General features: G+C 37.3%; 1 protein-coding gene across 1 annotated transcript; it reads left to right on the top strand.

Annotated features, from left to right (window-relative positions):
- Positions 1 to 948: 948 nt before the first annotated feature.
- Positions 949 to 15,735, top strand: LOC134741753 (bile salt-activated lipase-like). Its single transcript, XM_063674647.1, has 3 exons — positions 949 to 1,152; positions 13,502 to 14,766; positions 15,522 to 15,735. Exons 1-3 carry the CDS (start codon positions 949 to 951, stop codon positions 15,733 to 15,735), a joined length of 1,683 nt encoding a protein of 560 aa, XP_063530717.1.
- Positions 15,736 to 16,742: the final 1,007 nt, after the last annotated feature.

The following is a 16,742-nucleotide window of genomic DNA, read 5'->3' as shown; positions in this document are numbered from 1 at the left end:
GTAGCACTTTTTGACCAACTGTATTAAAAAGGTTTTATACTGTGTTATTGTTTGAAGTTTGTATTTCTATAGAATCCATCGTCTAACACTTAACACGCTCAAATACGTTAAAAATGATGAAACGTTTTTACACCCTACATTTTGCATACAAATTTCATTTAGCATTACTATTTTGGAGGCAGATAAGCACTTGCTAGCTCTTAATCTAACTTGACTTCACGTTTTGTGCATAAATTTGAGATATATCTACCTTTTTTGCAACATAAGAAGAGATAAGTTTCGGTTTTTATGTAAGAACGCTGTATGTTCCTAGCTTCTTTTTTTTCGCATTTTATTCTTGTGTTTTTCTGCTTTTTGGTTGTCTCTCCATTCATTATCGTCTCCGCAACATTTTAGAAACACAAAACCTAATCTATTCTTGATATATTAATATTTTCACAAGTTTCTTTAACCTAAATCGAATTTTCCAATGCTTTTTGTGCAAAATGATTTCGCACCGTCATTGTTTAAAGCTCGTTATCATAAAAACGAATTATATAATTGACAACTATTGGGGTATCATATGTTCCTCATGCTATAGCGATTTTAAATTAAGTAAACAAAAAAAACACCCGTGACAAAAATTATAAGCAAAAAAATGTGTGCCCACGTTTTGGTGTGTTCAAGCTTTATTACTCTTTACAAAGCATAGTTACCAGGGGCCCCATACACACAAGGTTACACCTGTATCAACAAGATAAATGTAAATATCTAATTACATATATATGGTCAAACAAATCTTGTCAGTAAATTGGAACAAAGAAAACTATACTCATCCTTTTCTTTTGGGTGCTAGTAGGTACTAGTGTAAGACAAATATAGTATGATTCTCTCTGTCTATGTTTGAAATGAGACATTCCCTTGACAAACTATATATATTTGGACGAGATTTAATTTACCTGCGGCAAAATGAAGTTATCCATAATTCTGAGTGTAGTTTTATTTGTAATTGTTAGCGATGGAGCTGTAGTGTTTCCTGCAGACGAGAATGTGGCGTACCCTGAAGTGCATAGTCCCGTAGGGCACATACGAGGACTGCGCGCTGAAGACGAGAACTACTCCATGTTCATGGGCATCCCGTATGCCCAAGTTGATCCCGATAATCTGTTTGGTGTGAGTACAACTTTAACTTGGAAGTGTTAGTCAAAATGTCGAATACTTTTCTAAATCCATAAGGACCGGATTAGGGATTGCAATACCGGGATACCAGGATCCCGAAATACCGGGATCCCGCATGCAATTTGCGGGATTAATCCCGCGCGTAAATTAAGCGGGATCCCGCGGGATTTGCGGGATTGAAGAGCGACGTGGTTCTTACGTGTTACTAAGTACAAGACAAAGTCTGAAAGTTCTTCACGGAGCCTAGATGCATCTGTGGAGGAAGGGGAAAAGGATGCGGAAGAGAATTTCGCCCGAATTTGTCAATTTTTTGCTATCTTGTGAATTGAGTAATATTTGTTTTGATTAAATATTCAAAAATAAATATTTATTTATATGAATAAATATTTTTGCTTGTATGTACTGTTAAGTATGTTGGAGACGGTGTATAAAGAGTATAAAAATACTGGCAGTACAGCAACAGTACCTTCTAGGAAATTTACGCTCTGTGTGAAAGTATTTTCTGAAGGCGGAAGATTCGCAGTGCTAAATGCAAACTATAGGGCGTATTTTATACCAGTAATGCTAATCATTATTCTTTAAGAAGTTAAATAAAGATTTTTTTTAACTCACTTGCTTGTAAAAGGTGTTACCTATACACGTAGGCGATGCGGTCCGTAAATCGTAAATTTCGACCTGGGGTTGTAGTGTATTTCGACCTGGGGTTGTAGTGTATTTTTACGTCACAATTGCTACTGCGGTCCGTAAATCCTAAATTTGGACCTAGGGCTGTAATGTACGTACCGAAATTAAGCAGTAGTTTTATTTTTTCCCTCTTTTTTCTCTTGTGAGGAACATTTGGCGTGCTACGGTACAGGAATTATGAGATCGTGTTATTAAGCCACACACACTCGTTCGTACATTTTTCTTTACCGCCCATAATACACAATGTACTATTTCTAAATTTTGTTTACTTTTTGTTTTAAACCTTCAAATTTAGTACCAATTCGTAAAATTGTATAGTAACTTGCGGGATCCCGCAAATACCGGGATCCCGCGGGACTGAGCCTGACAATCCCGCTAAATACCGGGATTGAATTCCTCATGCGGAATTGCCGTCCCTAGACCGGATCCATAAGGCGCGCGCTGTTCGAATCGTCGATGATCCCAAACTCACAAGCGGTATTGAACCTTTAAAGGGGCCCACTGACTATCAGTCCGCCGGAGGATATCGGCCTGTCAGTTGTTCGGAACTGTCAAATTTTTGTTCTAACTGACAGGCCGGTATCGTCCGGCGGACTGATAGTCAGTGGGCCCCTTTACGGTAGTACTATTAGTTATTATGTGCCTTTAAGTCTAAGGAGAGACTTTGCCTCCTTGTGTGTGTTCAACCGCTTGTACAATGGGCTGTGCTCTGAAGAATTGTTGAACGGCTGCTTTCTATCACCGCACCCCTCGCCGTCGGCAGGGTGTTCATACTGTAACATGGCAAACCTGCATAGTGCAGCCACCGCGCGCACTTGCCGGTTGTAAAAAAAAATTGGCCAAGCCCGCAGTCACAACTGCGGCAGCAGTGTTCCGTGAGTAGGTAATCTATCTACTATCGTACGCATCGTTACGATGGATTAAATTTTAGGCATATATATATATCAAACACGATGAAATGCAGGACCTCATTTCATTTCATTTATTTCATTCACAAGCAATATTTACATCGCATTGGAAATTATACATTAAAATACTCATGCTAACACAAAAACAAATACACAATAACATACAAGGAATAAACGTTAATTTGCTCAAATATAACAAAAATAATTTACTAATGTAAAAAAAAAACAATTACAATTATAAAATGTCAGTCTTAACTTGTACAACTTAGACGTGTGCGCCGATTAAAAAATGATCGGCGGCGGCGTTTGGCAAAAAATTGGCGGCGGCGGCGTATTTTCGGCGTGAAATCGGCGTGACCTTGACTTTCAAGTTTCTTAAGAAAAATCATTAATTTGTTGTTTTTCTTGAAAATTTGATCAATCCAGGTGGCTGGCCAGTGATTCCAGTGAACTAATTATAGTTTAGTAAGCCTGGTGGCTTACTGAGACGTATCTTCTTTTTCCTTTTCTCATTGCTGAGGATCGCGATCACATGTAATTTGTCTCCATTTCGCGCGGTCATAAGCCATGTGGCCTGCACGGTACAGACTGCCGCAAGCCGACCTCTTCATTGCGTTCGACCTTCTCACACATGCTCCAACTCGAGCATGTTTGCCATCGGCCTAAATACATGTGTTTCTCCACATCATGCGTTGAAAACCGCATGATATGTCCGAGGAATCTAAGGGCTCGCCTATGGCATGTTGTGAAGAGGTGAGTAGCGATATTGAGCTCTCAGTTTGGGTTTTTTTTTTGTTCTAGCTGTCCAAGGTATAAGCAGCAGTCTTCGTCAACACCACATCTCAAAAGCACCTTTGTCACTTCGCACTTTTTGAGACTCCACGTTTCGGTATCATACTGGAATATTGAAAAGACGAGAGCACGCAAGCGCACTTAATTTGCACGTCGAATACCTCTGTTCTTCCAGATCCTGTCGAGGTTAGCCATAGCACTCTTAGCCATGCCAGCTCTGCGGCGTATCTCGGCGGTGCAACCACCGGCACTGGCGGCACTGGTTATCAACCCAAGATATACAAACTAGCTCGCTCTGGTAATCGCCGAGTGCTTCGGTAACGGGAAGAATATTTGCCCTGTCTACTACCATTATTTTTTTCCTGGAAAGGTTGATCTTAAGACTTCTCTAGAACTTTTATCTTAAATTTTCTTTAGAAGAGCCGCCATTTCGATGAATTTACTGTTGTTATTCCCGTCAGGCAGGCGACAATAGTAGCACAGTTTGTTACAAGAACTTTTGTACCAAGTCATATAATTCATCCTTGTTAGATGGCCCATTATGGAAAGGGCTTATAAGTTTATAACTATTACAAAAATGTTTGGTTAATTAAAAGCCCCAGTGACCCAGGTGAACTATAATCCATTTACAGCTTGGACTTAAATACAGTTTAAGACGCAAGCAAATAAGCAAGTATGATGGTCGCAATATTAGCCAGTTAGTTTTCCTTTTCAATTCCACCTTGATGGCCCATGGTACACGAGCCCTGTTTTTTCGTTGCTCGTAACTCGTAAGTCTTCTCATGACTGAGGATTCTGCCTTCGTATGTGAGGCAATGTGAATTCACAATTAATAAGAAAAAATCCTACTTCATATACCTATCGCTATCTCATCTTTCTTGACGCTGAATACTGAAGATTATTCAGTTACTTTAATCGGTGTGTCAAACAGTTTGTGCAACTGCCCAACTGGCTCTTCTGTTTTATTTAATTAATAATTAACGTATATCTGACAAAAAAATCCATATCCTAATTCAAATACCAACTTGGAATAGCTAATTAACAACACTCAAGGTCACGCCGAGTTCACGCCGATCATTTATCGGCGGCGGCGGCGTGGCAAAAAAGCCCGGCGGCGGCGGTGCTCCGGCGCGGCGCACACGTCTAGTACAACTACAGTTAAAAAAAAAAAAAAAATCAAAATATGTCAATTACGCAATAATTCTATTATTTATATTGTATATGAATGAATAATTCTAATTTGAGTGTATTTATATTTCTCAAGCTTCATTCTTCAGATATAAAAACCAGGTAGTCCTTTAACCTACTAGGCAACTCATCGCATGTTTAAAGTGGGTAGCAAAAACTTTAACTCAAACAGGTCTATCCCTACTTTTCCCCCTAGTCTTCATGGGGCGCGCGGCTTGCCGCCATTGCTCATTCTTTATTCTTGCGAGGCAACGAACGCACGTAAAATCATAATTTTGTTTCAAAGTTAGTGCAGTCATTATACGATTTATGCGAGAATACGACACGTAAGCTGTGGGATTATTCGTTTCGTATTCGTTGTGCAATATATTTGTTATTAAAATTGTTCATCATCCTGGAGGTTAGTCGAGAACTAACACGAAGGAATAAATCATCCTGGGGGTTGGTCGAGAATCAACACGAAGGAATAAATCATCCTGGGGGTTGGTCGTGAACCAACACGAAGGAAAAAATTATCTTGGGGGTTGGTCGTGAACCAACACGATGGAAAGTCTGTTCGTACTTCGAACACCGATTGCGCCCGGGGTTTGGTCGTGAACCAACCAAAGGTTTAATTTAGATCGGACAGCGCGCAACGAAACAAAGGGCCCTAAATAATCATATTGTGTTGTGTTAAAGAGACGAGGGAGGCTTTCTTTTTATTTGGTTTTAGATGGCCCAACAGAAGAAACTCAAGCAAAATTGCCGAGTGATAATAGATTCTTCAGATCCTGAAGAAAAATCAGATACTTACTTAAGTGTAACTATTTTAACTATTTTTGTAAAAAACTTACACTTTGTGATCAAATACCTTGCACTTACTTAGTACCGCGCGGGCCGTGAGTCCACGACTGGTAACTATAAACCTGGGGGGCGGCCTAGAGTCGTCACGAAGATAGAACTTGCTTGGGGTTGGCCGTGAGTCAACACGATAGCAATGCATAACACAATTTAATAAATCTATAGCGGTTCTCCATCAAAACCACGCACATTTTAAAACACCAAGTTCAAGTTTCTATGTGCAATAAAGAATTATCTTTTAAGTTCAAGTTCAAATATACTTTATTCATGTATAGGCCTATCTATGTAATCTAAAACCTTACGGGTTTTATTTTGAAAAACATTCGAAGTCTACCCTCGAATTAAAAATATTTCTTTTAAATTTTTTCACCAGCGCTCCGCGGTTCATTTTTGATTTGTGCGTGTCAGAGACACGTCGGTCTAGCTGCCGAAACGTTCGGCACAAGACTACATTGCCTTTTAAAATAAATCCTTACATATAAAATATATTTGGATTTTTAATATCCAATTATATGTGACAATAAATTTTACTCACACCTAACCCATAGTACGGTACTTTTATCCGCCCAGAGGTTGAATTTGAATAAACACGAGACTACCTCGTAAATTTATAATTGAAACAATATAATAGTACCTATATTGTTTTTATATTACCCACATAAGTATAACTTGTCTCTAAAATTGGGAATTGCTAAATAGGTGTACCTACATCACGTCACGTGATGTGAATCTGATCGAAATTCCTAAACTTAAGCTGGATAAAATCTCTTTTACCACAAATGAAATGGAATAAACTAAGTGGTAATACCCTGCACAATGCATATATTTTGGTGACGATTTTTGAATGTTTATATATGCATATAACCATACAAATTATTGGGATACGTACGCTAATATTGTTATGGGATATATAAAAATATAAATATATTTATAATACCGTGATCGCTTAAAGGCATAGGCGATGTCAGTATCTAAGTACCTTGTGTCTGTTTAAAAATATGATTTTACTTTTTTAAGTGATATTGAATAATTAAATAATTTGAATCATCCAATTGTAACAAAGACACCTAACTGAATTGAATTACAGGAAAATGGGTTTATTCATCGTTATCTATCTAATAAACCCAATGAAACAATTTGTGAGTACTGAATATGAAAGAAAGAAAGAAAGAAAATAACTTTATTTTGCATGAAATATGGTACAAAAGGTGGTCAGACAATATTATACATAAGTAACACATATTTCACCAGCATCTGGCATGCAAAAAACTAAACTTACAACGAAAGCTAAGAAACAAACGCAAACACGTTTTACGCTTATTTCTTCATAAATACAAGTTCATGCCGAAGCCTGACAAAGTGACCATTAGAGTACCATCTAACTGAGTTAATGATAAAGCGGTTTCGGTACAATTTGGCTAAATACACACACGAATATATTTGTTCGCATCTCTCACAGATATTTAATATTTATTTTTATGGTCGTAAATAATGGGTAACTAGGTAAATACCTATTAACCTGTATCAAAACTACAAAACGATTACCTTCCGATTATCTTTTAAAGGATTTTAATTTTATTAATAAATGATTGTATTGCATTGTATTGATCACCCTCAGATTATGCATATAAAAATATAAATACATAATTAAGAAGCTAATAGAAACCGTAAAAAATCAATAAATGACTAATGCACCTATGGTTCAACTCTCATGTGTCGGTCGCGATACTCTTTCAGCTATCATCAATACGATGTTACCATGCAATACGTTTTTGCCAAGTTTAAAATATATGTGCCTTGATATTATAAGTTTAGTAACTGTAGTTGGTGGGGACCCACCACTTGCAATACCGCTATGTCATTAATATAGCACATTCATGACATAAGTCATGGATTAAAATATTAAGATGAATCCACTTAATATAATATTTGTTTTCTGAACTCAACAATACAACCATAGTAGCAATACAGCAAAGGCAATTTTTATTATTATTCCGGCTTTAATGTTTACATTTTAAAAATATACAACATTACGTCGCACAGTCTTTCGTTCCTTGCAGAGCGAATACTTGAATGGAGGGCATAAGTTTTTAGATTTTCTGTGGATTGATATTCATTTCATTTCATTGATTGCGTGGTTGATTGCTGTGCTTGTCCCGTTCGCGTTGCGAGAATAGAAGCCGCTACACCATTATTTGTGAAAATATGGTCAATCGCGCCTTGCGGTCAATAATAGTAATTTAAATAAAATAAAAAAGGTTCATATCATTTATATATTCTATTTAAAGGTACTCGTCACATGCAGCTATTTATAAATATATGCTAAATTAATTCCTAATGATGTTTGTTAAACGCTGATTTTACCTACTCAGGTTTAACTGGATATTATTATGCATTTTAATAGCTCGAATATATGTACCTAAGGTACGTACATATAATTAAATGATAAATAAATATTCTGTTACCATTAATGGACCTTGGACCATTCATTATATGTAATATGAGCGCAATAATAAACATTTGAGTTTGAGTAAATTACAATCTTATTTGAAAGATTACTTCGAAAGCTGAGTAGACTGCTAGTCTTATAAATTATTTTTGTTTAGAATACCTTTGGTGATGCCACACATATGACATGCTTTATGCTTAATAACTGAACAGAAAGCATAATTTATGCACGTTCATATATTTTTTAGATTTCAGGAACGTGGTGGATTTTTTAATTTGATAAAAATCAAAATATAAACGACGTTAGACATGTTTCGAGCAAATACATGCTTTTTTGTTAAGTTGAAGCTCTCGAAAACGCGCTAGGCCGCGTGAGTCTTTGTCCATTGCACGCCGGGTCACTATTCGTTGATCAGGAGCTGCTGTAAGCCGATTTGCGCGTGCACGCGCCTAATAACTGAATTTTCTCATTGTCGTCGTCTGCTCAGAGATCATCGTAAACAGGATGAGTCGGCGTGAGACAGACATCACACGGCCTACGCGTCATAAGCGTCAAGACGCGGGGAAAGACATCACAGCCACAGCGTATCCCACCCTGTCTGGAGGTAACGCTGGGTTGTATCGTTAGCCTAAATTACGTCTTATCTTCGTAGATAATTACACTTAGACGAGCCTGAATCTTGTCATCAATAGTGTACTGTTCTAAGCGTTCAAAAATTCCGTATCGCGGACAAGCACTGCCAGTGAATTTTAATACATTTCACAAAAGGACATATGTCTTATGAGTTTACTCGTATTAAACTTTTTCAAATCGAATTAAACTTAATGCAAAGTTGACCACTAATTGTATGGAATCTTAGTCAACTAGGTTTTATGAAGAACAAATTAGATTTTGTTTAAATATCCTATCTTATTTTGTTGTATATATATATATATATATATATATACAACCTGGCAATACCTAATATATGTATACCTTTTTGAACCTGCATTGCTAAACTTTCCCGTGCTTCTTAACAATGCCTTATAACTCAATTGGAACAGTAAACTTGTGTATAACATACACATATGTACATGGTAGATAATTATTCATACAAATATGTTTTCAGAAATAAATATGCTATGATAATATTGATAATGGGAAAGAATGCAGCAAAACTTTCAACTCTTAACATCTACCTGGTTTTTATATCTGAAGAATGAAGCTTGAGAAATATAATACATGATCAAACGAACTTCAAAGTGAAGTTCGATCAGTATTATATGAGTAAGCTTCATTCGAAGATATAACTACCCTCCCTCCCCTATACCCGGAAAGAAAGTTTTGCTTTAGAAAGTAAAGTCTCTAAAAATAATGAGCAATGGCGGCAAGCCGCGCGCCCCATGAAGACTAGGGGGAAAAGTAGGGATAGACCTGTTTGAGTTAAAGTTTTTGCTACCCACTTTAAACATGCGATGAGTTGCCTAGTAGGTTAAAGGACTACCTGGTTTTTATATCTTCGAATGAAGCTTACTCATATAATACTGATCGAACTTCACTTTGAAGTTCGTTTGATCATGTAATAATGTCAATTCAATAAATAATTTTAATTAGTAGGCCTTAATTCAATTCAATTTATTTATTTCGCTTGAACATACACAGTTGTTGTTAGCTATAAAGCTTTTATCATTGCTGAAAGTTATTTCGAACAGGTTTAAGACGATAGTGGACGACTGCTTCGAAATCGAATAAATCTAACGGAGGGGTATCGCTGTGATGTGGTTAACATAAAGTCGAAAGTTTTAATTTATGACCCATTTTGTACCTTGTCACAGTGACAATGGTATGAGGTCTCTAGCATACATTAAGAGGATAGGGGACGATCGATTCTCCACACAAACGTAGTCCTCACTTTCCTCCCTAGATACTGACATTATGGAAAATATTTTTACACAATTTGATATATTTTAATCGTAGCTATGTTCGACCTATGGAGGTTTTTCAAAAATTGTATGAAACGTGGTTTTCGCTCCTAAATCTTATAATAATATAATATAATCTGGGGGAACGTGGTAAAAGAACCCCGAAGGCGACGGTGGACTTCGCGGCGATCTCTGCTGCCGCGGCCTCTGGGATCCACAGACGGAGGCATTATTTGATATCCGTGTCGTAGACACCGACTGTCCCTCTTATATCTCACGTCCAGTAGCATCCGTCCCAAAATCCGCCTAAGAAGAGAAAAAAAGAAAATACTCGGAATACCTGTGCCCTTAGTTACCTTGGATTGTTATCCAGTGTTGATTTGGGCTTTATAGACTGGTTGCCAGTTGCCTGATTCTTCACCCTCATTCACACCACCAACTCTACTACACTCACCACCAACTATGTAAGCATAAAGGTATATACGAAACTCTCTCTTTACTTACATCTTTATTTACCAAACACCAAAATAACAACAATGTAATATACGTCAGTTGACAATGAAAATGACACCTTCGTACGTGAAAAACCAAATACGTCAAAAACAGTAAGTAGGTATAAAACCTCATGTTATGATAACCTATGATTGTTGTTTGTTGTAGGTATGTGAAACTTATAGACTGGACACGACTCAAAATGGAAAGCCAGTTTGTGTCTCTTAAGTTCGTTTCTTACAAAGGGGTATTTGTACCGAATTTTTTTAATAAGAGCTATATGAAAGTAGCAATAAGAAAAAATACATTTTATCTAGGAGGTAAGGCTTGAGACATTTAGGTATATTGATTTGAGTTTGCCTGTAGCCGCGAACGTAAAGTGACGTTCAAAACTGAAGTTTTGAACCCAAAATGATAAAAGTAAGTGCATTCTATTAAATCCCGTTTCAGTATTAAATTTTGGGACATTTAATTTCTCGCCATTTTCTCGAATTCTCGCTGATTGGTCACGGTTAGCCTAACATACTCCTTCTCGCTTTGCTCATCGTCGCACCTTTCCTTTAACTCTGGCAGAATACCTACCGTGAAAACTAATTTCACCTAGTGAAAATGCGTTTTCCCGAGAAGTCAAAACTAGTTTTAACTGCAACCATTTTGAAATAATTAGTGGTCTACCTTGTTTTCACCAATGTACTTTGCGTCAACTAGTTTTGAAAAATCCGAGTTACAACTATGTGAAAATGCGTTTAGAAAACTAGTTTTACTCGTGAAATAGTTATTTGTGCAACAAGAGAGGAAAGTTGGTTTTTCTTGCGAGTGTTTATTTTGAGTCCCGAGAAAGCGAAAGATTCTATAATTGAATCACGAGCGAAGCGAGTGATTCTAAGGTAGAATCTTGAACGTAGCGAGGGACTCAAAAACACGAGATGTAAAATAACTTTGCTCTCATGTTGTACACATAATTTTTCACCTCAGTAGTGAGAACATATTAAAGGTTAAAATGTATTTCGAATTACACAGAATAAACAGAAAAAAAAAGTATTATAATATGTACGATACGATAAGATACGATACGATACGATACGATACGAGACGAGACCGGACCGGACCGGACATTAAAAAAATGTAATAAAAGTATGAAGTTCATGGCCTTCACTAAATTAAAAAGCTACATTGTTTCACTCCCTGGAGTGAGGAAAGTCGCACTTTCCTCACTCCAGGGAGTGACGAAAGTAGGCTTGTTCGAGCTGCTGAGGTGAAAATGGTTTTTACTGGGGTGTTACATAAAATTAATCTTAACTAGGGAAAACGCCTTTTTTATTAGCACATACATTATTGCCATGAAACTGTGTTGTACCACTTGTACCATATTGTATAAATGACCATTAATTTGTTATATGTACTAGGTTCCTATCTGTCCATCACACAACCCTCATCCAGGTTTATTTAACTCGACAGTAATTTGACTAGGCGAGACTTTGAGAGAGGGCGCTACTGTGCTACGGTTAACATTCTGTCCGTATAATTTTGCTACCAAAAATAAAAACACTAAGAATTTTAGAATAATTATCAGTTTGGAAGATAGTGCAAAGAAGAAAAATCAAGAAAACATTGTTTAAAGTACCTTAAAAATGTGAAGAATCAGTGCCAAAATAGACAAAAACAAGTTACACAACAAGCGATTTGATCTGTGCTAGTGAAGACTTTTATTCGAATTAAACACAACTGAAAGATCAGAGAACAATACTAGTAAAAAATACTATCATTACGCCAAGGTTATTTGAAAAATGAAATCAAATTCATCAAAATAACCTGCAAATATAACGGTAAACAAACTGCTTCACTCACCGAGGCATAGTTTTACCACAGAATAAGTAATAGTATTATCATACAGAACGGCCACGCACCGCCCCGCCCCGACTCGAATTACCTCGCCCCGCGACACCAGATTGACGGCCGTTTGCCGGCCGCTCAGTTCTATTTTTAAGCAACTCACACTATGACGCATGACGCGTGTACAGACGTGCCGTTCACACATAGAAATGCAAGTGATTTTTGATGTATAGCGTGTCCGCCCTGTGGTTTTGCTACTGCCCAATAGAGGGCGCAAAATTCAAAGAACCCTGGAGCGGTATTCGACATGCGTTAACTGAAGTTTCGTGCTGAACTTCCGTGGAATGGAAGAAATCGTGTGTTCTCGAATAGGTAAATTCGCTGACAGGTAATGAACATATTATCCACACTAGAGGTGGGGCGTTTTACTGGAATAGTTTTTGGAACAGGTATTTTTTAATGGACGACCTTTAGTTTGTCGAGTATTTAAAAGCACGGACTTTAATTCGGCTGCCCCAAGCAGAAAACAAGTATCTCGGTTTTGAAAATTTTTTAAGGAGAGCAAAAAAACGTAATTTGTCCATTTTGTTAGGTATTTTGTCTAAAATGTAACATTTGTTTATGCAATTATATGAAGGACGATAAAATTAAGTTTATACATAGTTTATTTTTTGATATTCTTGTATATTAAACTTTGTACAGGCAAAAATGGTTTTATTTATTTATTTATTTAATCTTTATTGCACAAAAAAAAATACAATCGTACAAAAGGCGGACTTAATGCTATGAGGCATTCTCTACCAGTCAACCTTCGGGAAAAGCAGATAGTTTGTAGGCGGTTGTAGGTTTTCTGTGTAGATTACTGCCCAAAAAATCTCAGAAGCATTCTACACAAATTCATGTATCTCGAGTTTATCTTTGAAATAGCAAGCACTAGCTTCTTAAATACTTCACATATTTGGTTCTCCGCTCAATAACTTTTCCAACTTTCATGCCACCCTGAAGAAAATGGTATCAAATTAAAGCTAATAATATAACCTACCGAAAATCTTGAGCTCTCTTGAGCTTGATTATATTTTGCACTCTTGAGGATAAAATCAAATTTTCTATCTGAATTTAAATAATACATTTTCGAGCTGGTGTGGTAATAATATAATTATATTGTCAGTAGCACAATATAATTTGCCTTAGTTTCCCTTGTCAAATTTTCTCTAATTGGATTTAAACTAATGTATCCATTTTTTTCTAATATTCAGAATGCAAAACCCTACCCAAAGTTTGAAAGCACATTTGACGCATTTAACGATTCGTCAATTTGTCCTCAAGAAGAAGAGTTCAATAACACTATCGTCGGATCCCTCGACTGTCTTCATATCAATGTTTACGTGCCGGACTCGGCCAGCGATCAGAACCGCTTACCAGTTTTTGTTTGGATATTTGGAGGCCGCTTTGCCTTTGGCTTTCCTGGCAGATTCTTATACGGACCCAGTTTTTTAGTTAGACATGATATAATTCTTGTTACTATAAACTATCGAGTTGGGCCGTACGGTTTCATGTGCTTAGATATTCCTGAAGTACCTGGCAACCAAGGATTGAAAGATCAAGTGATGGCGTTAAATTGGATCAGAGATAACATTGAAGCGTTCGGTGGAGACAATACCGCAATAACTATCGGAGGAAATAGTGCAGGCGGGATGGCTGCAGATTTACATTTGTACTACGGAGAGGATGAAAACCTTTTCCACAAAATTATTCTGCAAAGCGGTGTGAGTTTGTTTGGGGGCATAATCGGCCGTCCAGATCCTAACGCGCCGTTTGAATTAGCAAAGCATCTTAACCATACTTCAAGTGACGTCAAAGACGCATTATCTTTCCTGGCTACAGTAGATCCACATCAACTAATTGCAGCAACTCTTGAATTAGAAATGTCAAATTTTATTCCTTGCATAGAAAATCAATTTGAGAATGTTCAAAGATTTATAACAGAATATCCGCTGAACACTTATGTGCCGAGAGTAAAAGATATTGAAGTTTTAATTGGGCTAAACAACGAAGAAGCGTATATTAGTATTTCCCAATTGCCCGATATCATGTTTCAGATGTCGGATTTTGTACAAGAAGGTATAAACAGGAACTTTGATTTTGAAGATGAAGATGAACTTTATGCCCAAATGCATGACGTTGTAACTCATTTTTATTTCGGTGACCAGGATATATCTGCAGAATTGAAACAACAGATCATAGCTTTGAGGTCTGATTATTACTTCAATTATCCAGTTTTAAGGACTGTTAAGAAATATTTGGAAAATGGTGTGCAAACCATGTATTTGTACATGTTTTCTTATTCGGGTGGAAGAAATTTTTCTAAACATAGAGTAAACATCACAGGAGGTGGAGCAGCTCACGCAGATGAACTTGGGTACCTGTTCGACATTTCCTACATGGATAAACCCCTAGATCCTGAGGACCAACTGATTGTTGATCGCATGACAGAATTGTGGGCGAACTTTGTCAAATATGGGTACGTAAAATATTTTTCATTAGTATTGGAACGAAGTTCCTTCGGACGGTTGGCGGATGGGGGCTTGGCAAAAAAAAGTGTATTTTGCTATCACAACTTTGAACCCCCCTTACAGGATGAGCTATCAAAAACATTGATATTCTCGTACCTATTCTAGCATAATGCTTTTTTATTAGGGTTCCGTGCCCAAAGGGTAAAAACGGAACCCTATTACTAAGACTCCGCTGTCCGTCTGTCCGTCTGTCTGTCTGTCTGTGTCCGTCTGTCACCAGGCTGTATCTCATTATAAACCGTGATAGCTAGACAGTTGAAATTTTCACAGATGACGTATTTCTGTTGCCGCTATTACAACAAATACTAAAAACAGAATAAAATTAATATTTAAGTGGGGTTCCCATACAAAAAACGTGATTTCTTGCCGTTTTTTGTGGAATGGTACGGAACCCTTCGTGCGCACTTGGCCGGTTTTTATTAATGCTATTCTATTTTATTATATTCTATTGTCCCTTATTCAAATTCATTCCCAATACAGACTCTCATCCCATTTACCATCCAAAATTGGTATAGAAATAGTTTTAAGTCCGGTGAAGTAAACACATAGGATAGTCTTAAACAATCATCATAATCATTCGATGCAGAGGAAGTTGCGGGCAGAAGGTAGTAATACTATAAATGCGAGAGTAACTCAGCTCTGTCTGTCTGCGCTAGTGGAGCGCTAGTTATTAAATTAAATATTTTCTTACAATACTTCCCAGGAACCCAACACCGGAACCAACCGAGCTGATCCCCGTCGTCTGGCAGCCAGTGACCCGAGACAAATGGCACTATCTGGAGCTGGACACAGAGCTCCGAGTCTCTACCAGACCGTTCCACGCTCGCACGGCCTTCCTCGACCTCTTCTACAAGCATAACGAAATCTATGAGATAGGCTATAGGACAAAACCTTCGTCGGGAAGCAACATTGTTTAGCCTTAATAATGTTCTTGGCGTACTATTTTCTGCAATAAGCTGTACCCCTGTACTTGATTTTTTGAAAAATACCTTTTTAATGTGATTATAATTTATAATTGTTATTACTTTCAAAATATCAAGTTTTCTTAATTACTTATTCTTAGTTTTCATTACTCTCCGTCATTCTTTCTGTTATCCCTTTTTAACTGCCTATGGTATGTTTAACCCCCTTGGGCGTGGAATATTTCTAAATATCTATTATTTCTGGTTCAAATGTAAGATTTGCAAATTTCATCTTTCTAGCTTCTATAATTTCGGCTGCGTTGATGAGTCAGTTAGTCAGAACTTACGGATTTATATAGCGTATATGTACCTTCATCCTACACTATATTCATATCATCATCTTCCTCGCGTTGTCCCGGCATTTTTACCACGGCTCATGGGAGCCTGGGGTCCGCTTGGCAACTAATCCCAAGAATTGGCATAGGCACTAGTTTTTACGAAAGCGACTGACATCTGACCTTCCAACCCAGAGGGGAAACTAGGCCTTGTTGGGATTAGTCCGGTTTCCTCACGATATTGTCCTTCAGCGAAAAGCGACTGGTAAATATCAGATGATATTTCGTACATAAGTTCCGAAAAACTCATTGGTACGAGCCCGCGACCTCCGGATTGCAAATCGCACGCTCTTACCGCTAGGCCACCAGCGCTTCTCCCTACACTATATTCATATAATATATGAATATAGTGATATATATATAATATATAATATATAATATATAATATACTAGTGGCTCTGTGAGCTGTAGACCTCGCGAGCATAGCTTAAGATGATGGATGTGTAGAGCTGTCCTGCCGACTAACCACCAAAAGATCAATAGATTCGTAATGTAAAGTAACCTATATAGCGGATGGAATGTTTATTGTTAAAAAAGATTAAAAATTAAATTAAAATTCTTGTTTGAGACTTTGACAAGGCACTGATATTTTCAGACATTAATTGTCATGTGCTCGTAGCATCCGTA

The sequence above is a fragment of the Cydia strobilella genome, chromosome 5 (assembly GCF_947568885.1).
Source record: "Cydia strobilella chromosome 5, ilCydStro3.1, whole genome shotgun sequence".
Classification (NCBI taxonomy): domain Eukaryota; kingdom Metazoa; phylum Arthropoda; class Insecta; order Lepidoptera; family Tortricidae; genus Cydia; species Cydia strobilella.
This window is presented reverse-complemented; position numbering and strand designations above follow the sequence as displayed.